Below are 23,557 nucleotides of genomic sequence, written 5' to 3'. Positions count from 1 at the left end.
ACATGTAAATACAGTATAATCGATAATAGAAGCAATAAAGCTGTAGAAGGGTCACATTTATGACTTTAAATGTTTTTGTTGATATGTTCTGCAATGTGGCTGAGGAGAATTTTTTTAACTAAATATCCTCATTTACTTTTGTGAGACTTGGAAATGTTTTATATGTGTATAGATAAATCTGGGAATCAGTCTAGAGTTTGGTTTCAATTTGTGTTGAACAGTATTCTATTCTAGGTTACGTAGAGTAATATCTATCACAGCTTCGATTTGATTACATATACAGTATAAGCATCAAAAACTATTTGTATCATCATTTTACAACCTTTATCAAAACCTGCAGGCAAACAAACACTGGTGACTGCATAAATGGACCTCATTCACTATGGTTACTGTATCCATGGAGATGACAAGGCCACCTCTCATGGCAGTCTAATGAAACCCAGTGCAAATCTTTACCGTTGGCTAAGTCCAGTATGGTTTGCATTTTGCGTGAAAAGCCCATGACTAGTGTTGAAAAAATAGGCTGTTAAAAAAGAAAACTGGCAATAAACCAAGCAACAATTATATTATCAATACTTTAATAATAAAAAACATACAAATGCAAATTAAACAATGAAAGAAACATAAATAATAATGGCACCACATCTAAAGGTGCCATAACCAGAAAGATTCCTGTAATAGTTTTTTACAATTGAAAAAGTGGTGGAGCAAATATATACTCTTGTGTCCTATTCCACATTTCACTGTTCCTTGAATATTAAAAACATATTTCAAGTAACAATGTCTTTCCATGATCAAAAAACAGAAAGCAGTACAAATAAAAACATACACAGCCTATTGCAAAACGTGTAAAACAGTCAATAAAAGCTGGTATTTAAAAAAGTATACAAATAAAGAAATGAAAAGATGGCTAAACTGCTATAATGCAACCTGATAGCATTTTCACAGATTCGTATTCCTTAATAGCATGTGGTTTTAAATCAACTACAGACAATAGTCTGTCACTAAGAAATCCAACTTTTTTTTTATATATAAGAAACAAGGCATAAACATAAAAGCACAATCAGTCTAGTGTTGCATGTCTGACCCCTATGAACAGGTAAGACACCTTTTACAGACACACAAATGAAACACAATAAATAACTCAACAACAATCATAACTTTGGTACAGCACAAGACAATGATTATTACCCGTCCAAATACTGAAGAATGTTTTTTTCAGATTGTGTAATGTTAATCAAATACAAAAATGACATTAATTTGCTGTTCAGTCTAGTGAAGTCTTGTACGTCTATAGAAAGAAAGAAAAAAAACAGTCATCTCGAAACTTGAGAGATCAGTGACACGTGCAGTAAACAAAACAAATCTAAAAGAAAGTCTAAAAGAGTGTTCTGAATGCCGGACCAGAGCCTCCTAAAACAAGGCCACAAGTCTAAGCACAGTCCTTTCTTCATTTTCTAGACTTCTTCAGTGTAACCTCCAGAGTAAAAACATCCAGCTGACATGTTCAGAGGCTTCAGCTTTTTTGTTATTACAGAGTGTGAGAATTTATCTTCTGTACAGCAGTTAATCTTGTATTCATGCTTCAGGCCACTGTTGCCACTTTGTCATAGTCATTAGTGTATTCAGTGTATTCTGTGTCTGGTGTTTTGGTTTCATCCTGGTTCTTGTTCCAACAGGACAAAGCCGAGAGAAAAAGACCAGCTCCTCCCAGCAGCACGAAGCTCCCGCTGAAGTAGAACGCCAGGTCGTAGGAGTGCATCCAGTCGTATATCCAGCCTGGAGTGACAAACCAAACAAGTGGCGGAGTTACTGTACATACTATATCTCACTTCACAGGTAAACCTGCTAAACCTGCTGACTCTTTACTCTTGGCACATTTACAACTTAATCAAGAATTCAATTCCTGACTTTGAATTAATATAGAAAACAGAATGTAGCATTACAATGTTCATTTATGGAAGTATAATTATGTGGAATCAAATTCAAACAGCTAATCATAAAAGTGTTTGAATGTCACCTGGGTCAGTGAAAAAAAAGAATCCAAAATAAAGGAAAATAATCTTTAAAAAATCTAGTTTAAAACACATTTTGGAAATGTACTCTTTGTATTTATGTTTATTTCATGTGTTTAAGTGTTTCGTTAAAAAAAAGTTTACATTTAATGACAAATACATCTAAATCATTATTTTTAAAAGGTTATATATATATATATATATATATATATATATATATATATATACATATATGCTACATGACTAGAGAAAACAAAACAAAGAAAAAGCGCTGTGGCGTTCCCTTTTGCCAAGAACGTCAACATTCATAATGCACTTTGATTTTGGTGCCTCTCCAACTGCTGATCTCACTGTCCCCTGGCAGAGATACAAAAATGCGGAAGTTTGATCTCAAGTTTTAACAGAGTCTTCAAAAGTCCGCCGGAAGACGCAAAATTATGCACTCTAAAACGTCATGTGGTGTAACCATCATTTTAAAATAAGTTATTAAATGATGCATGTTTTGCTGACAAATAAACAGACATATCTTTGTGTAATAGGTAACAGAGAAGTAGTTCATTTACATATACTACTGCAATCGTAACAGTACAAAGCTTGTTGAAAATCAGAGAACCTATCCTTTAATTCAGAAATTAAAGACATCTTCATTATATAGAAGAGTTGTAAACAAATAGAACCTGGCAAAAAAGCAATGTCATTGACCCACCTATATTTTTATACATCTATAATTTTAAGTAGTATAGTTGAAAAACACATCATGTCCCAAAATTCAGCATCCTGTGGTTTATGTGACCAGTTCCCACTGATGAATTGAAAAGAAGCTGATTCTTAAATTCAATTTTTTCCAACTTCTGGTCTAAACTAATTAATTTGCTAATAACTGAAGTGAACTTCCAATTCAAAATCCCACTGATGAACTGAAAAGAAAAATTCAGATAAAGAATTCAGATTTTTTCCAATCTCTGGTCCGTACGAATTAATTTGTGAATTAAGTTCATTTTAAAGGCTTGCATGGCGTCTGAACTAAAATCATGGCAACAAGTAAAAAAAAAATTACCTGCGACAGGTGGTCCGAGTATTATACTAAATCCACCAAAGAACATCAAGATCCCATATGCCTCAGTCAGACGATCCATTCCCACAACCTTAGTGGTGATGTAGGGTACGACGGACCAGTTTCCAGAAAAGAAGCCCAGCACCGCTGAGATGACCTGCAGCCCAGTGTAGTTCTTGGTGACAGGGATAATGAGAAGAGCCACCCCTGAGCCCAGCAGGGTGAAGGAGTACAGAAAGATGCTGTTCATCCAACGGATGTCCATCGTGATGCCCAGCAGCAGCTTCCCCACTCCTGCAGCAATGGACATGATGGAGACCAGCGGGATGGTGCTGATGCCATCGACCAGACCCTCGTTCTGGGCCAAATCCTCCAGGAAGAGAAGAGGAGTGTACGCACCCAGGCAATACGCAAACAAAGACACGCACATGGCCGAGAAGACCCTGTTCTGAAGCAGTTCCCCTGTCGTCTTCAAGTATTCTAAGTACTCCTTCTGTTTCTTCTTCATAAGCCGCACCAACGCCACATAACTCAAGAGGCTCTTCTCGTACGGTGGAGGCTCTTTCGTCTCTCCGGTGATGAGAACGTTGACCGACTGTTTTTTCTTGATGGAGTCCTCCAAGACAGGGCTCTTGTCCAGAACCTTCTCCTCTGCCTTCTCGACCAGCGCTGCTCTCTGTTTCAGGTAGTAGGCCGGCAGGTGCAGTGGTCTCATGAGTCCAGCACAGGCGATGATGTTTAGTGCAAAACAGCCAATCAGCAAAAGGCAGCCGTCGAGTCCAAAGAGTGCAATGAACTCATTCTGCACCGTAGCGTAGAGAAAACCTCCAATACTTGTACCTGGAAACATGAGAAGGATTGAATTGGCTTACTTTAATTGGATATTAATGTTATTAGTCCTGTGGCTGCACGGTTAAACAAAGTAAAACTGAAATTGTGATATGGCTTAGTGCGATTATCAAATTGCAAAGGCTGCGATTTAATTAATCCTTCTGGTGCTCTTTGGTCATTTTTGAATGAAAAATGTTACGTTTATTTTTTTTTATTTTTTTTTACTTCATTGGAATGGTACGAAACTTGGTAAAGGTTTTGGCACTTGTTATGTGAACACACACACAAAAAACCATGGACATGATTCGAAAAGGTTAAATGGTCCTGTAAAAAATAGGCACACTTGTGCTCCTTGCTGTCAAAAATGGCTGCATTGGAAATGAGCGGGAGACTAATTTTATCAAGTGGAAGCTTTTGGTACTGCAGCCAAACAAAATCTTACTGAAAGCTAATTTTTTTTAGATATCAAGCTCAAATTTTAAACACAACTTGTTTAGATTTATGGCTTTGATTTTCTTGTAGTTTTAAAGTAAACCCTGATTTTGAAAATACATCTCATATAAAAAATTTAAATTTTTCATAACAATACATGTAAAATTCTGTTACTCTTTTTAAATTCACTTGTGTTTGAAAAAAAAAACTTTTGTTGTCTTTGAAAAGAGATTGCACTCTTCTGTGCTCTAAACTAAGCATTCAAGCTTTACGACAGTTTAAGTCGGGAATTTAACTTTCAGGTCTATTCTCAAAAAGTTAATAAATGGATTATAAATACAGGGGAAATATAATTTAGTATAAAAAAATCCCCTTAAAATACAAAATATTAAATAAAAAACATTATCAAACTAAAATATAGTACATTCATTTCATAGACCAAAAAGAAAAAGAACAAAAAAAAAATTTGACCGACACGCGAAGGCAACCAGAGGGTTAAAGTTTCCTAATTTTGTTTTGAAGGTTTCCTAAAATGGGTTTACATGCAAACTAGGTCAAAAAAAAGAAAAAAGTTTCTCATAATAAAAATGAGAAAACCCCCTCTAAACCTCGCCTTTCCGAGAGCCTACGCTGCTCTGATTGGTCAGGTGGCCCAGTCTTTTATGATTAGTCTACAGTTTACAGCGTGTGTCAGACACCAAACGGCCATTACCATATCTGAATTTCAGCTCCAGAGGCTTCCTCAGCACTTGGTATACAGTAATACAAATAGTAACAAAGTTCTCATCCTTTGGAAGTGTATGAAAAGTGGATTTCCTTTCGAAGTTCAGAAAATAGCGTCTTCTCGAATTATAGACAGCATGAACCAAACTCTTCCAGGCCTCAGCTACAACTACAGTGTTTGAGGGCGTAGTAGATGTAAAAAGTAGATGTTTTTTTGTGAGCAGCCAGTGAAGCCAGGCTGGCATTATGCTGATTTGTTACAAACCTCTGTTGGTTCGTGCAGGAAGCAAGACTGAAATTACAGATGACTCATTTCAGGCAGTTCAGAATAGGTTCTTTCTTTTGGGAGAAAATAACTCCATTTATAGTTCACTTTGATCTTAGAAAGCAGGGCACTGTGTTCTTACTTGAGAGCAGCTCATTATTATTCACAGACACTGCTGCTCTTTGCATTTGGGAACGCAACATTGTAATGATAAGTGCTTATCAACAATAGAGTATATATTGCCAAATTGTGCAGTCCTACAAACAAGCACAGCAAACCTGGAATATTTTTCACATTTTATATCATAATCGCAATTTTTATTAGAAAAATCACAATAAGATTTCCCCCCAAAAATCATGCATCCCTAATAAAAGTACTATTTTTACACATTTTAGATTTTTTTTTTTAAACAGCATTGAAGGAGTTCACGTGCTACATATTTCCCCATCCATTCCAACTCATCCATTTGAAATAAACAAATAATTAAATTAATAAAATGTCAGCTTTGTATAGACATTTATATTCATGCTTTGAGATAAAACTGTTTTTAAAATTATGAGAAACATATATTTAGTTAAGAGTTCCTAAACATTGGACTAGTAGTGTATTATTTTCAACGGATAATATATTTAGCCTACCTGTTGTAACAATGCCGAGAGCAAGACCGCGTCTCTTGTCAAAATACTGGCAAATGATGGTTACAGTAGCAGCATAAACAAGTCCACAGCCTAGTCCTGTGTAATAAAAGTGAGAGGTTAAAGAAAAGATATTATAGATATTAACAATAGGATTTAATATGCCAATAAATACAGTGACTTTTTAATGTTTTAATACATTTTGAGCAAATATTGTGAAAATAAGTGTATTTAATTTTAGCACATTTTTCAGCATTATATCCTCCATCAGCCCACATTCAGACTTTGAAATGTGAGATACTTACCAACAACTATCCCATAGGAAAATATGAGAAACTGAACATTGGGTGCAAAAGCGCTAAGCATAAGCCCTCCAGAGACCATGACCCCGCTGAAGATGGTCACGGGTCTGGCCCCGAAGTTCACAACACAGGCACTGCAGATGGGACCTGTGCAAAAGGACAAAAGCATCACTTTATTAGAGAATGGGAAGCTCAAAATTAAAAAAAAAACAATCAATAACTGCTTAAAAAAATCTGATGTACGCCGAGGCATTTAACTAGGCAGATTTTGATTGACTTATGAAAGCACAAGACATGACATCAAATGTCCCACTGACACAAACCGAAAATCGTTAGTCACAATTGAAGCCCTATTGATTTGACACGCTACTCTTTATTTTACATTGGTAAACAAGTTTCATAATGAAAAACAAGGTCAAGACTTATTATAATTGCTCAGTATTTATAGTTTGAAGTTGAATTATGATCATATGGAGTTGGAAAGCATTGTCATTACACTCATTGTGGTTTGAAAAAGGGGAAAAATGCAATGCATATCTTTATGCAGGGTAGATTTTTTAAGCATAAAGTATCTCATATCAATGTTGAAAACTTACTAGCAATGAGTCCGACCCCAGACACGAGAGAGCCGACCCACGCCGTTGTGCCTTTTCCATCCTGGAAGGTGTTCAGCCATTCCGGGTAAAGCACCCCCACGGACTGAGGCGAGCCGTAGGCCAGCAGCTGACCCATGAAAGAGGCAACCACAATGGCCCAACCCCATCCACCGTCCGGGGCTTGCTTTGTGTTCCCTGCGCTCATGTTTACACTGGGTTCCTGTGGTGAAAAACACATTTAAAGAGATGGACCAGCCAAAAAAAATAAAATAAAGACATTTAATTTCTTTCTCACACACACACTCACACACACACACACACACTCACACACACACACACACACACACACACACACACACACACACACACACACACACACACACACACACACACACACACACACACACACACACACACACACACACACACACACACACACACGTTTTATGGGGACTTTCCATAGACATGATTTTTATACTGTATATGTATTCTATCCCCGTACACTAACCCTAGCCCTAAACCTTCCCATCACAGACAACTTTCTGCATTTTTACATTTTCAAAAAACATCATTTAGTATGATTTATAAGCTGTTTACCTCATGGGGACCTAAGAAAATCCCCACAAGGATTTGCCATCTTTTCATAATGTAGGGTTTACCAGGCAACACAATTATTTATTTATGTGATTTTATTCGTAGAGGAAAATATTGCATTTCAACCTCAACTTAACTTCTTACATAAAGAACAACACCTACGGCAAATGTGTGCGGAATGCGCGTAAAAGCCGCGCACAGACGCAGAGTTCAGGAGCGCGCACGGACGCAGAGTTCAGGAGCGCGCACGGTTGCAGCTGTGCGTGCGCTCATCAGTGCTCCTGAACTCTTGTCAAGTCAAGTCACCTTTATTTATATAGCGCTGTCTACTATACACATATTGTTTCTGAACAGCTTTACAGCGATAGTAGGAAAATTATGCATTTTGGCTGTTGTTCAGCTGAAATCAGTTCAGTGTCGATTCAGTTGTTGTAAAGATCATCAATTAAATGATTTCATTTAATCTAAAATGCAATTCTGCAAAAAATGTCATCGTCCAACTCAGTTCAGTTCTCATAGAACAGTGTTGAATATTAGGTCTACTCAAATACTTCTTACAGCTTTATTTTCAACATAAGCCTATGATTTTGTTTATTAGTTTAACTCAAACGTAAACTGTTGTGAATATTATAGCCTAAACGTAAAAAAACTGAAAACAATAATGAAAAACGTAGGCAATATGTTTAATTTAAAGGTGAACACCTGTTTGCTTTTTTTGTGATGTGAATATCCAATGTATTAAATAATAGTAGGCCTACTTTTAAAAACATTATAACACTAAGATAATGAAAGTAATGCATTACCTCAACCAACCGGGAAATGATGATGGTTTCCGTGGTAAATTCAGTTCAGGATGTTGAACTGGCTCTTTGGACAATCCGGTGTTGTGATTTTAAATGTCATATCATATCATTGTGTCATGATTTGAGATGACCGTTGTGATCGATATGAATGATTGTGGATGTGTTGGTCTGCAACATCCCGGTCTGTCTTCATCATTGTGTGGTGTGTTCTGCATGAGCTCCAGCTTTTGTTGCCAGGCGTTTAAACCGGTTTGAAGCTGTTCTCGCTGGCCCAGCTTCACATTTCGATGCTCTAACTTCCTTTCTTATTCTGTGACAATAAACACAGTATGGCTCCAGTCAAACCAACATTGACCAATTCCCGTTAACATGCAAAACGATTACTTTTCGCCACTCTTGAAATGATAAATGCCATTATATATTTACAGGAAGCATCCGCTAAATGACAAGGTAACGTTAGTTTTCCTGTGACATGGACAATGTATATGGACTGCGTTCATGGAATTTGCTCACTTTGACAAGTTTAATTTTAATTCTTACTGTAGATTATATTGTAAACACATGCCACGTGCATCTTATGTGTGTGCGATGCGGTTCCAGTCTGAACCGGTTGATGATGACAATACAGCCGTGACACGTGTTACCGGGATCATCTGCCTCCTTTCACATCTTAAAGGGACCATTATCTACACTTCAGAAGCGTATTTTAGAACTCCACTTATAACATGTCATAAAAAAAGCATTATACACAAAACTGACCTTTAAAATTAAAGTTCACCCAAAATATTGTGAAATATCATTACAATTGAAAATAATGGGTTTCTCTTTTAATATAGGCTACTTTAAAATATAATTTATTTAAATGCTTCATAAATCATTCTAAGCTGCTTTAAAACTTTTTATTTATCAGTGAAAGTATCAAAGAACTGCATTGATCACTTTTTTTATCCTTGCGGAATAAAAGTATTAATTTCATTAAAAAAAAAGAAAAAAAAATGACTGAACCATACCTTTGAACAGTAGTATATTAGAATGATTTCTGAAAGGTCATGTGACACTGGAGTACTGTTGCTGAAAATTCAGTTTTGCATCACAGAAATAAATTATATTTTAAAGTATATTAAAATAGAAAACCATTATTTTAAATTGTAATATTTCACAACATTACTGTTTTTTGATCAAATAAACAGGCTTTATGAGCACCAAAGAATTCTTTCAAAAAACAGTAATGATTCCAAACTTTTGACTGGTACTGCATATCTAAATAGATGTACGAAGAGAGAGAAAGTGTATGGTGATTTAAATTTATATGTAATAGAATAAGTGACAAAAGAATGACAAGTACATTTTCCATATGGTTAGGAAAAATGCATTTAAAGCAATACAATGCCTTAATAGAAAAGTTACTGCAGTGCGAGAGTGGACGGTAGGCTATTGTTGCAGAGTTCAAGCTATTCTCATGCAATTTCCAGTTCTTTACTATCCATTTCCACATCACATACTGTACATAAACAAACTTCAAAATGCACATTTTAAATCACACATCTTTATCAAATCAGGCCCTTGAGATTCTGCCGGTGGGAAAGACACTCATGCTTAATTTCTCACAGTATCAGAGCGAGGTCTTTTGTACAGAGGGAACGCTCTGCAAAGATAAAGCCCAGTGAAACTATCCGTGGGAACAAAAAGAAAACCACAAGACCAAAAGCTGCCAGTAAAGTGTCCTCACAGTACTCCCTCAAAATATCTCAAATACCTTTAAGAAAACATTACTACTTGAATATGTTATGAGACCCGCAGTGTAAACGGAAACATTTTCTAAAAAAAAAAAAAAAAATAGTGAGATTTAAGATGTGTAACAATATCATGTTTACAACCAACACAGTGAAGAGGTGGTCATTTCACAATGCAGTTCAACCAGCAGAACAATGTCAAGCAAAAAAAAAGTGATTTATCTTCACATAAGAAAGAAATTATCCTGCAAATATTAGTTAAAAAGACAGAGCAGGGCCTGAGTTTTTAGAGTTAGAGTTTTTATACCAATTTGAGACTTTCAGTTATAATCATTTTAATAACCATTACATAATGTAGGCCTAGCTAGTTTTTACTTTACAGATGCAATGCAAATCAGAATTAGTATCTGTTGTGACAAAAAAAGACCGAACCACATATTAAGGCATTAATAGTCGGATGCGGGGATAAGCTAGAGCAATACCACAGCGAGTTAAGGCTCAAAGGTGTCCTCTGTTAATGATAGCAGTAAAATGAGCAAACGTTACATTCAGTCGTCAACAGTCTAAAAATAAGAGGTGGGTGAGGCTGGAAATTACACAAACTAAAGTCAAATGAACAAAGTATTATTTTTCTATACAAAGATATTTACAGAGACAACGGTAAAGAAAAGAGAAGAAAAAAAAGTAAACAAGTGTAACATTAAATTAAATATATTCCTGGCTCTACTAAATCTAATGAATTGTGCTCTATAAAGAATACATGGTGAAAAAACAAAATGGAAGACAAAAACTGTACACACACCCTGTATTGAGAATGAAAAGCGCTGATGTCATGCTTTTGGAAGAGGTTGTACACTTTCAGCATTCACTTGGCCAAAAGCATCATTAGGCAACTATTGGCAAGTTTTCTTGAACTCCGATGGAAACGACAGATCTTGCGACCATAGTTGGCTTTGGGAAATGAATGATTGTTTGACCTAACATAAATCCGCAAGAAAACACTTTTCAAAAGCGGATTTTGGGTATTGGGCAAATTTGCAAACCATACAAAAAGTCTATTTACACATGCTTTAATTCAACTTCCAATTATTTTATACTCAGTATATTTATATGTAAGAAAACAAATATCACAGTGGTACCAGACACCGCTAAGCAGAAAAGAGCTGCAGGTGTGTTTGTAAAAAGAAACGAGACGATCACTACACAAAAACACACTAGTCTTTTCTAATCTACAGCATTTAATGATTCAAGTGCCTTACTGAAATTTAAAAAAGCTTTTAGATCCTACCAGGAGGATAAAAGCAGATGCCAACGACGCATCACATCCGCAGCGGCTCCAAAACACTGTCATCTACTGCAGAATCTTCTCATTCAAACACGGCTAAGGGAACGCTTACTGTCCAGGTCAGAAAAGAATGAAATTAAACATTTTGCTTAAAGAAAATGAAGCCATATGCTGAATTAGATTTTTTTTTTCCACATGAGAATTTGTCAGGAAAATGTGCCTGTCATTAAAATAATGCCACAATGTTTTATACAATGTCAATTACATTAACAAAAATATTGAGAGAATTTAAATACATTTATAAGTTTGAATTTATATATATATATATATATATATATATATATATATGGAAATTTGGCACTCTGGTGGTTTCATTTTCTTTATGCAATTTTTTTGATAATATATGACCTGGACATTTCTTTGTGAGCTTTCTTCATCACTAAGGCTAAGTATTTTCAGCACGATTAACATATTTTGCTGTCTTGCTTTCTGAAAGCGTTTATGAGGCAACTATCAAATGCATATTGCTGTATAAACAGGATGATTTTTTCCCACCACTTTCTGAGACCCTTATGATTATTTAACTGATAATTTAATAGTAATATTGGGACCAGAGTATTATCAATAAAAGGCTATTAGATGCTTTGTCCATGATTCCATCTTAAGTACTGAACCTACCTGTGGCTTTCCGGAACGTCCTAATGGTCTACTCTGGCTGACACTTTTAAAGTGTCTAAACATGAAACCATCTACGAACAAGCAATTTCTAAGAGATTGCTATGGGCGCATATCGCTTGACACACACCGATGTCAACGCACTAAGTACTTGCTAAAACTGTGCTATACACCAAAGACATGTTCATTCCCTCTGAGCTGGAAATCCCTTTACCCCTTGTCTCAAGTGGACACATTCTTCCAAACAGAAAACTATGTACACAAGACAAATTAATGGTTTCAGTGCGAGGCGAAGATAAGAAGGATTTTTAATCCTTTGGCTTGAAGGATGTTACAGTGAAGCAGCTCTGTTTGGAGTCCTCTCCGATGGCGAATTGACCTATGGCTGCATGGACTGCTGGGATGATGTCGGGTGTCCGGTGGGTGGCGGGGGAGGTGGTGGTTGCACACCAGCATGAGTGTTGGGGGAAGGTGGAGGTGTGGGCCGCTTGAATTTATCAGGACTGTTGCTTCTTCTTGGGCAGGGTCTCTGTGTGAGGGGAGACAGGACAGTAAATAATCTAGAACTTTTCCATGGGATGTGATAAAACTGATGTTTAGAACAGCTGAAGATTCACACCAGCTCCATCTAGAACCATTAAGACCCTCTTCAAGCAAAATAGAAGAACGAACTGGCGTGACGTCACTTTAAACAAACTTAATAGTATGTCCAGGCTGGTAACCCCCTTCGAACTACTGTACCTGTTTGTCATGTTTAATACTGTAAAGCTGTTTGGTTTAAAGCAATCTTTTGTATAAAGTGGTACATAAATAAACATGACGTGAGTGGCGAGTCAAGAGTTTAAGGCTTTTTAAGAACTGCACAAATAACATTAATACCATATTGGCAGGTAGAGCAAGGTCTATAGCTTCCAAACCATAAAAAAAACAAAAAACAAAAAAAAACACGTGTCATGATCCCTTTAACACTCGGCTGTGATGAGCTACCAATATTTTTGAATGTTTATTCAATGTTTAAAATGTAATCCAAATGACCTTTAGCACATAATAAACACATTACAACAAGATAAAGTAAAGACTATAGGGCTACATTGAAACGGTGCTAAATGCTTGGAGCTATCTGCAGAAAAATGTACTGAATAAACTCTTGTGAATTGTGCATTACAGGGTATCTGCAGTTAAAAAAACAAAATAAAACCCACCCGTAAAACAGGGTAAATGCTCATTTAATATACTCAAAGCCAGTTGCACTGTTCACAACTGAGAATCTCAATTTTCAACTTTTATGTCACAATTGTCCCACAATTCTGAATAGACAACTAAATAAAATGACGTACTTTTTTAGAGGTTCTAACAAAAATGTTAATTGCTGCAGTCTATTTAAAAAAAATTATTCGATTTTACAGGGATTAAAGTTCTCCGTCGCTACGACGGATTTCCGTTAATTGCAGCGAGTCTATGACGGATTTCCGTCAATTGCAGGGTTCCCGTCTGTCCTTAATGTCTTAAATTCACTTTTCATAATGTTAAGGCCGTAAATGGGCTTTCATTTCTCAAATAGTGTGATAAATGTCTTAATTTTAGTTTGAATAGGTCTTAAATTAAGGAAAGACGAGGTGTATTCACCCTGCTGAGGGGGATGTGATAAAGCCTGGATCGGAGCGAAAGCACGTTCCTCTCTCCACTCTAACATTCTGTAATCACTTCGCTTATGGTCCAGTCCGGGTTTTCAATTCCCGCTCACGGAAAAACTGCTCCGTGTTCACTCAATTAATCTTAGTTTTGGAGAAGTGCATGTCAGGCTACAGCTGGTTTGCTGCGGTCCGAATCCGAGCGAGTTTGTTCCCTGCGCTCCCCGCGTTGGTCTGGTTTCACGTTCAACTTAATTCTATCGAACCCTGGTGCGTTTGCGTGCATATTACGTCAACGCAAACGTGCACGGCGCATGATAGAAAACAGAACGCGGGTCAATATTGGCCGTTTCCAAATACCAATAGGCTACGCAAACCTCGGACTTGCGTCCTTGATAGTTCGGACTTGGCAAGTTCGACTCGGGAGAACGAACTCCCGAGGACGCGAGTCCGGTTATTCTGCAAACGGATCCGCGCCGATCTTGGTTTCGTCACTCATCTCGCTCTGGCTACTCCGGTTATCTCTTTATGTATATTTTAGTCAACAATAAAATGAAATATGGTATAAAATACAACTCTGCCTCTTTTCATCAACAATAAAACGAAATATATACAAAACACCTCTTTTCATTTATAAATGAACATATTATCATAAACATATTAGGCCTATATGGCCATACAAATGTGGTTCAGATAACGCACATTGATTATCTTCACTCCATATATTTATAACAACACGCAATATAAAACACAACCCTGCTTCTTTTTGTTTTCATTTTAAAAATATGAAACATTATTGATCATTAAAACTGACAAACTTAACAAACAGAGACAGGGTTGTATCATTTTATTTTATTATGCATGTACACATACAAGAGAATGCATAGTAAAATATATAAAGAATATTTTATATATTTTAGAATATATAACATTACACAACCCTGTTGCTTTTTGTTAAATGTCAGTTTTAATTATCAATAATATCCATAAAAGTATAAGTAGCCTAATATGTAGGCTATAAGAAGCTATACAATGAGAAATAAAGCAAACAATTCAGTCAAACATTAGTCAGCTCTCTAATAGGCTACACAGTTAAAGTTAAATAGCCTAAATATATAAAGTTATGAAACTTCACTTTGCCCTCAGCCAAAACGATTTGCCATTAAACAAACTATATATTAATATAATTTAGCATTGTTTGGTCTTATAAGATAAATAAAAACATGCACTGAAAAGTTATGTAGATGGTTGATTATTTGTCAAGCTAAGTAATTTTTTTTCATAGATTAAAATAGCTGTTAAAATATGCAAACTGGCAATATTAAAGCGGTTTAAAACATCTCCCCTTAAAACGATATTGGTCTCGACTATTTAAATAAAGTTAAAGGAATATGACTTGGCCTGAAAAAAAATTTCAGTCAGAAGAATTTCTTTCACTTTAATCCCTGATTTTAAATTGAATAAATGAATATTCAATGATTCACTCATAAAGAATTTACTTGTTTGACTTTTTGAACGAATCTCATGAATAAATCAATAAAACGACTGGTTAGCACTTGTCGCCACCTACTGGTGTAACGCTGTAACTGATACAATGTTTATTTGGAGCTAGTGCAGATGTAAACGTCCCGCTGTGATCGTACTTGTCAAAGGTTTAATAAATTGCCATATCGTTGTTATTTAGGAATAAAACGGCATGGGTATTCGAATCGGAATTGGTTACCCATAATAATGTTTTTTTTTTTACTATTCTGCCAAATGTGTTAAATAATGTTCTTTCCTTAGTGAAAGATAAGGTAAACATTTGGATGAGATAGTACGCATATACTATATAGGTAGGTTAAGGGCCATGTCACTGTCAGCATCTAAGGCTATTGGCAATAGCTGCGTTGTTAAAAGTTGATAGTCATTAGACGTTTGCAGAAGTAATATCTGGTCTTCGATCGAGGCAGGTCTGGATCAGAGTTCCCTGTTAGATAGAAAAAATCCCTCTGCAGTAGACTACGTGCTTTATAACTTTGCAGATCTTATATATGCACAAACACATACACTACACACTAAAGGAAAAGGAAAACATTAAAAAGATCATATGACCCCTTTAAACAAGTACTTAAGAGAGCTTTCTAAGTCAAATTGTTGCCTAATTGCATTAAAAGCAGAGCAGTCTAACAAGGTATGTAAGGGGGGATGAAGAGAAAGGGGGGATGAAATGTCCCAAACAAAATCTGGTGTACACCACTTGATCAAATCATTTGGAAACGGAATAAAATTCTGAGATTTTAGGATGGATTTCTAAGCTGATGACGAAATTGACTGTGTACAACCCCAAGGACACAAAAAAAAAACAAAGTTTAAAAAAACAATAAAAAACACATAAACACGTAAAAAAAAAACAAAGTACTTTGGCCTTATTAGAAAGGGGAAAAACCCAGACAGTCATTATGGTGCAGGCCAGAAGGAACTCACTGCAATGCCGTGCGAGGCTCCTACGTGGACATGCAGGCCGGGTGTGTTGAAGTAGGACATGCCTGCTCGGGTCAGTGTAGTTGGCGGGGTGAAGCCCACTGTGTGACTCGCATAAGACAACCCTGCAAAACCAAACATAATGAGGTACACAAAGTCAGTGAGGCTTTAGCAAATTCACTGAAGTGTGTTATTATAAGAGTTAATGAACTGGTCACTTTTCCACACAATAACAATGAATAGAGATTGAAGGGTTCAAGATTTAAAAAGAACACAAAAGCAGCATAAATGCAATTTTAATAAACCAATTCGCTGAAAAGATTAGCTAAAAAAAAATAACAATAATAATAATTCACAAATAGGCCAATAAACACCAACATAGTATGGAACAGACCACAATTTATCACAGATATACAAAGCACTTTTATCATACTTTTTTAATGCTTTTTTTTTGGAGCTTTACAGACCCTATCCTAATTTACTTTTATTATGTTGAAAAGTGCAGCCAGGTAACTAACCCTTTAACAAAATATATTTAGATTAATTTGCATTTCAATCTTTGTGAGAATTTTCATTAAACTCAATGCAATGCATTCCATTTGGCTTGCTTATCCATGAAAATTACATGCTTTAATTTCAGTTAAAATATGGCATATTATTTTAGTTTCCAATTATTTAGAACAGTCTTTATGATGGAAACACCCATAATGTGCAGTTCACTTTGTGGTAAAAGAGCAACTTTTTCAAATCTATTTGCTTGCGAGCCTTAATCTGAGCGTTCTGTTCTGCCAAGGAATGTTGAACAGACCGGCTCCCTAGACAGGTGTAGACAAACTGACTACAATAACATAAGGTCAGAATCAGTTTATGAAGACATAAAAAAAATTGCGTGTTCCTGGAATGAACATAACTTAACCAGAACAAGAAATTAATTTTATTCTCTGTGTATATGGAAAACAGATGTATTGCTTTCATTATATATATATATATATATATATATATATATATATATATATATATATATATATATATATATATATAAATACACCACAATAGAAACTGTGGGACTCATATTCAAAAACAACTTTCTATAGTAGATTCCAATGATCAGGTGAGTTAGGAAAGCTGTATGAAGTACTATTTGAAGTAAATATGGTGTACCTGGTGAAATGGGTCTGCTGGAAGACGGGGAAGGGCTGTAGGGAATGGGGCTGGATACGGTACGGGGACGTAGGCCTTGGGCGGACATCTCATTGAAGTACCTGCAGAATAGGTGGTGGTTAAAATGTTCATCAGTGAATGAACCCGTAAAATAGAGCATCTAAGTGAAGCAGTAGGTGTTACATAAGGGTGTGCGTTATTTGTAAAAAATGTATATCTCAAAATTTTCTTGGATTTTGTTGATTACGTGAGTTTTTGCACAAGTACATTGGTTGGTTTAGGCCTGTCGTTGACAGCTGACTCCAAAATAGGGCTATGCCAGTCATCTTGACAGCACCCCACCGCGGTGGTGGTACGCCAAAAAACATTGTATGTGAATGCTGTTTTATGTAAATATTATGACATAAGTGAAGCACAAAGCTTTGTTTACAAAACAAACAATAGGGTAGCAAAATCGCAACCATGGAAACATTTGGATTCGTGCCAAATGAGTGAGGTAATGAGTACGTCAATTTAAGCCATTTGTCGGCTTTATATTCCTTTTTGAGATCTGATCACCTGATCTTCCACGAATTGAACAATAATATCCACTGGACAATGGAATGAATCTTCACTCATGCCTCTGGCAGTGCAACATCAAATCAAGGTCAAGATACTGTTTATTGTCTCCCATAGGAGAAATTTGTCTTGGATGAGAGAACTGCTGCAAGGTCAACCCACAAAAGCATACATCATACAAACATTAACAACCATTCCACATACAACATAACCCTATAAAAACATTCTATAAAGAAAATACATAAAAATACCCTTTTAATTAAAATATACCTAGAGATAAAATTTGCTCTTCAGGCATGCGTTTTACATTGTTGTTTAATTTACTTAATACTTAACTTTCTTATGATACCATTATTTACTAACAGGGCCTAAAAATTCACATTGGCGGGTATATGAAACTGTTAGAATTCATAAAAATGTTACAACTGGCGAGGATTTATAAAGGATGTTTAATTTTTACAGTGAAGACTATGCAGTGTTATATAACATTTGCTTACTTTATTAAATTTCTGTCCCTGAAAAAGACCTACCTGAAAAGCATTGTTTATTTCGTCTTTGTTATATTGTATTTAATTGCACTTTTACTTATGATTATTTGTTCTTATTTTATCACTGACCGTTTACTTTTCTTTAATAATGTTTTGAATTTAAATTAGTAAGGCTAGTAATTAGTAGTAAATAAAGACTGTTGTATCGAAGTTGAAATAGGGAATTGTGAATTTCCACTGGTATCCACAATTGATGTCATTACTGCCTGTTTTTGCAAAAATAATTTCATGGCCAGTAAAAAATATTTATTGCCGGTAAACTCTCTTAAGTAACCGGCCATTGGCAGGTATATGGATGGATGGATGGATGGATATATGGATGGATGTATATAAACCTAAAATATATATATACACACACAGGTCCTTCTCAAAAAATTTGCATATTGTGATAAAGTTCATTATTTTCCATAATGTAATGATAAAAATTAAACTTTCATATATTTTAGATTCATTGCACACCAACTGAAATATTTCAGGTCTTTTATTGTTTTAATACTGATGATTTTGGCATACAGCTCATGAAAACCCAAATTTCCTATAGCAAAAAAATAAGCATATCGTGAAAAGGGTCTCTAAACGAGCTATTAACCTAATCATCTGAATCAACTAATTAACTCTAAACACCTGCAAAAGATTCCTGAGGCTTTTAAAAACTCCCAGCCTGTTTCATTACTCAAAACCGCAATCATGGGTAAGACTGCCTACCTGACTGCTGTCCAGAAGGCCATCATTGACACCCTCAAGCAAGAGGGTAAGACACAGAAAGAAATTTCTGAACAAATAGGCTGTTCCCAGAGTGCTGTATCAAGGCACCTCAGTGGGAAGTCTGTGGGAAGGAAAAAGTGTGGCATAAAACGCTGCACAACGAGAAGAGGTGACCGGACCCTGAGGAAGATTGTGGAGAAGGACCGATTTCAGACCTTGGGGGACCTGCGGAAGCAGTGGACTGAGTCTGGAGTAGAAACATCCAGAGCCAACGTGCACAGGCGTGTGCAGGAAATGGGCTACAGGTGCCGCATTCCCCAGGTCAAGCCACTTTTGAACCAGAAACAGTGGCAGAAGCGCCTGACCTGGGCTACAGAGAAGCAGCACTGGACTGTTGCTCAGTGGTCTAAAGTACTTTTTTCGGATGAAAGCAAATTTTGCATGTCATTCGGAAATCTAGGTGCCAGAGTCTGGAGGAAGACTGGGGAGAAGGAAATGCCAAAATGCCTGAAGTCCAGTGTCAAGTACCCACAGTCAGTGATGGTCTGGGGTGCCATGTCAGCTGCTGGTGTTGGTCCACTGTGTTTTATCAAGGGCAGGGTCAATGCAGCTAGCTATCAGGAGATTTTGGAGCACTTCATGCTTCCATCTGCTGAAAAGCTTTATGGAGATGAAGATTTCATTTTTCAGCACGACCTGGCACCTGCTCACAGTGCCAAAACCACTGGTAAATGGTTTACTGACCATGGTATTACTGTGCTCAATTGGCCTGCCAACTCTCTTGGACCTGAACCCCATATAGAATCTTTGGGATATTGTGAAGAGAAAGTTGAGAGACGCAAGACCAAAAACTCTGGATGAGCTTAAGGCTGCTATCGAAGCATCCTGGGCCTCCATAACACCTCAGCAGTGCCACAGGCTGACTGCCTCCATGTCTCCATGCCTCCAATGACGCCGCATTGAAGCAGTCATTTCTGCAAAAAGGATTCCCGACCAAGTATTGAGTGCATAACTGAACAATTATTTGAAGGTTGACTTTTTTTGTATTAAAAACACTTATTTTATTGGTCGGATGAAATATGCTAATTTTTTGAGATAGGAATTTTGGGTTTTCATGAGCTGTATGCCAAAATCCTCAGTATTAAAACAATAAAAGACCTGAAATATTTCAGTTGGTGTGCAATGAATCTAAAATATATGAAAGTTAAATTTTTTTCATTACATTATGGAAAATAATGAACTTTATCACAATATGCACATTTTTTTTCTGAAGGACCTATATATATATATATATATATATATATATATATATATAAGTTCATATCAAAAGTTCATCAAAGTTGAACTGAGACAAGAACAGGTATTGTCCAAAATTCACGTATAACTTTAAAATCAAGAAATCAACGATCGTGATTCTCACAAAACTATTTACTGCAAGCTTTTGTCAAGGTAAATATAGGCGTCTTTTCAGAAAAGGACACTTGGAGATTCCAAAAGGACACCATATAACCAAATGATATAAGTAGTCAAAATAATATTATCATTTATGTACACCAAAGCACCCATGAAAAAAAAAAAAAAAAAAAAAAAAAAAACATTAAACTGAATTCTAAAAAGTTATGTTCTCTATTGTATGTGTACAGTGCAACAGCAAAGCACTTTTAGACAAGTCAAGTAGCAATACCGAACAGGACCACATGTTTGCGCATCAACATAACGGACTCAAACATACTTGCTGTACAACTCCTGTTACCTTGATTGCAATGCAATCCTCATACATCAAAACTTCACTAGCAAGACGCTGGTTTGTTTTATCCAGCCGAGAAACGTAGTTTGTAAATCATCTATCCAAACAGCAGTGGGATGCTTTGACATTCCGTTCAGTCTGTATTTCACTCATTGCTCAATCTTTAAAGCGAAACACACACTGTAATGAATAATTTATTGAAAACGCAACGTTGAGTCTCTATTCTCTCTACCATCTCTGATTTAATCAGCCTGGTTTTCTTTACATTAATGCTAGGGATGGCCCGATACCGATACTGGCATCGGGGATCGGGTCGATACTGTCCTCATATACTCGTACTCATAAAAATTCGCCGATACCACGCCCCGATACCACGTACATTTTGCGAAACCAAACTGGCCGCCGCGAGTGCTTTGTCGAGGTGAACTGAGGTATAGGGACGTGCACTCCCAACGGAAAAGAGTGCGGCGCGGCACTAGATCTGATGGCCGAGCGCGAGCGCGGGCGCGGGCGGTAATGCACTCACTCTGTGTGTGCGGGTTCCGGGAGAATAAAACGATTCGCGGGACTCCCGCAAACTAGAAATATCTATGAATACAACATATTAAAACTAATAGATTTTCATTCATCTGTTGCAGAAAAGCAAGAAGAACAACTAAAACAAAATAGAAACGATTTACAGGCCAGAGTTTCTATTCATAACATGTTTGCAGCGTTGAGCGATGTAGCCAATCACAGACATGTGTGTTGATTTCTTGAACGCAATGGCTAATCAGAAGCATTTAAGATAGACTCCCCTCACTGCTCAAAACTTTTTTGTTCAGTGCTGAATTCTGTATGCTGGCAAATCCTCTAATTATAACAAACAAAGTGTGGATATTATGAAAGATTCATTGTGCAGTCAGCTTCATTGATAATAACAGATGTGTGAGATCGCGATGAACTGTCAGCTTTTTAGGGATTAGACTATTAAGGGAGCGCACTTTGGGCGCATTCAGTCATGTCAGACCATGCACGTAGTAACTGCTTGCTTTTATGTTAAATTAACAGTGGTTTGTGTGTTAATACATTTATTATTTTACTCATTATTATTTATTTTTAGACTTGTTAAAACAAGCAGAGAAGAAAATAAAAACAGTCTTCTAACCTGTGTTCTAAAATAGTCTTCTGTCTTCTTTTCTGGGAGCCTATAGTTACTTTTGCGGTAGAAATATCGGTACTCGATATCGGCAAGTACACAAATGTAAATACTCGTACCGGTTTGAAAAAAAATGGTATCGGGCCATCCCTAATTCATGCCGTTTGAATGAATTTGCTTTACTGGGTCATTTGACTGAAAATATTTCCAGAGTTTAGCGGCTTAAAATGATCCGATCTCAAACAGAGAAGCGTAATGGTTTGAATAGAAATGTTCGCCTACAAGGGTTTCAGGGGCTTGCTCTCGACTTCTAAGATCCTGTAACTGCGTGACATAAATTACGTCAATGAAGCAATTTTGCATGCTTCAGTAATTTATTTGTGTTAAATTAAGGATTTTGAATTGAATGTTCTTGGTACGCACTTTTGTTGCCAGCTATTTTGAAAATAACTCAACAAACAGCCATTATTGTCAGAGAACAGTAAATATATACTGCTATACAAGCAGCACACTGACTACACTAAAATATATCCAAGTTTCATTTCTATAGTTTTGCCCTCCGAGAAGATATACCAAAATGGTTGCCGAAATGTGAGGGGTGAACTCACTTTTGCGAGGTACTGTGTGTGTGTATATATATATATATATATATATATCCATCCGTTACCACCGCAGTGGTAAAAAAACAACAACCTAAAACCGTCACAGCCATACTTCCAAAGCTTAATAATGTCAGCTTCCACATCGTTAAAACAACAGTTACGATATTATTGTAGATGATACATATCGTACACCCCTAGAGTTACATGTGATACTTTGGGCTGCTTGTACCTCTCATCATCCATCTCCAGGCTGGACTCGCTCTCAGAGAGCTGCCGGCACAGCGCCTCCCTGCGTTCCACCTCCCTCTGGAGCTTCCTCTGCAGGCGGACGTTCTCCTCCCGCATGTGGCGCTCTTCTTCTATGTACTGAGCCCTTTTCTCTGTATCTGTAAACACACACACACCAATGAGCTGAGCTTATCTTTATGGTATAGTCATACGGTAACAGTGCATTGGTTCACATAGACAACCATGAGAAAATCAAATGAGGTCAACATGACAAAAAGCATGTGACCATGTGAGAAAGTTTTAGACCAGTTGATGGAACTGTAACTTGCTGACTGATTGAAAGTCTGTCTGTTTGCTGACTTTACAACAGTCTGACATTTATTAATCATATACACATAGATGAAGGTAGTGTTATCAAATTTTTCTGAAACTATGAAAATGTTTTGTGATAACGTATCAACATAACTTGTGACACCCTTACAGGACTACAGGTGATGGACTGCTGGGTTGAAGACTAGGATTTTATGAACCATAAAAAAAAGGGGTGGACTTTGCCCGTAGACTTCACAAACACAATAGCCATGAGACCACAAGTCCTCATCCAGCGTGCCCTTGATGAAAGGGTGATAGAGTATTTCAGCAGACTAATGTGTCCTTGTTGTTAATGCACATACTGCAATCTAGTTGCTATGAAAAGTAATGGCATGAAAAAAAAAAAAACGGTTACAATGGTGAAAACAGGATTTGAGGAGGCTTTTTAATTGGGATGTGGAGGTCAAGTTCACCATATCCCAATGGACACATTCTTTGCTTTTTTAAGTACTTTATTACAT

At 36.6% G+C, this 23,557-nt stretch overlaps 2 protein-coding genes across 2 annotated transcripts in view; both read right to left on the bottom strand.

The window, feature by feature from the left end:
* Nucleotides 1-561: 561 nt before the first annotated feature.
* Nucleotides 562-8,906, bottom strand: slc16a9b (solute carrier family 16 member 9b). The gene is made up of 7 exons (XM_077206135.1): nt 8,791-8,906; nt 8,251-8,560; nt 6,854-7,073; nt 6,261-6,404; nt 5,959-6,054; nt 3,073-3,909; nt 562-1,779 (listed from the first exon to the last, which is right to left on the bottom strand). Exons 3-7 carry the CDS (start codon nt 7,056-7,058, stop codon nt 1,586-1,588), a joined length of 1,476 nt encoding a protein of 491 aa, XP_077062250.1. The 5' UTR covers nt 7,059-7,073; nt 8,251-8,560; nt 8,791-8,906; the 3' UTR covers nt 562-1,585.
* A 632-nt stretch (nt 8,907-9,538) lies between these two features.
* ccdc6b (coiled-coil domain containing 6b) overlaps nt 9,539-23,557 on the bottom strand; it is a 31,495-nt gene continuing 17,476 nt past the window's right edge. The window contains exons 6-9 of the mRNA XM_077206136.1: nt 22,726-22,882; nt 17,199-17,299; nt 16,041-16,162; nt 9,539-12,472 (exon numbers count right to left, since the gene is read on the bottom strand). Of these exons, the coding sequence (XP_077062251.1) occupies nt 12,323-12,472; nt 16,041-16,162; nt 17,199-17,299; nt 22,726-22,882 (530 nt within the window). The 3' untranslated portion in view covers nt 9,539-12,322. The remainder of the gene's footprint in view (nt 12,473-16,040; nt 16,163-17,198; nt 17,300-22,725; nt 22,883-23,557) is intronic.

Source organism: Siphateles boraxobius, unplaced genomic scaffold (genome assembly GCF_051911475.1).
Source record: "Siphateles boraxobius isolate OS27281-9 unplaced genomic scaffold, OSU_SipBor_1 55, whole genome shotgun sequence".
NCBI lineage: Eukaryota > Metazoa > Chordata > Actinopteri > Cypriniformes > Leuciscidae > Siphateles > Siphateles boraxobius.
Note: the sequence above shows the minus strand (reverse complement) of the source record. Positions and strands in the feature narration are given on the sequence as shown.

Coding starts and splice junctions, on each gene's coding strand:
- slc16a9b (XM_077206135.1), bottom strand. CDS start 7,058: ATGAGCGCAGGGAACACAAAGCAAGCCCCGGACGGTGGATGGGGTTGG. Junction 6,405..6,853: donor TGGGGTCGGACTCATTGCTA/GTAAGTTTTCAA, acceptor CCTTTTGCACAG/GTCCCATCTGCAGTGCCTGT. Junction 6,055..6,260: donor TTCCTATGGGATAGTTGTTG/GTAAGTATCTCA, acceptor TTTATTACACAG/GACTAGGCTGTGGACTTGTT.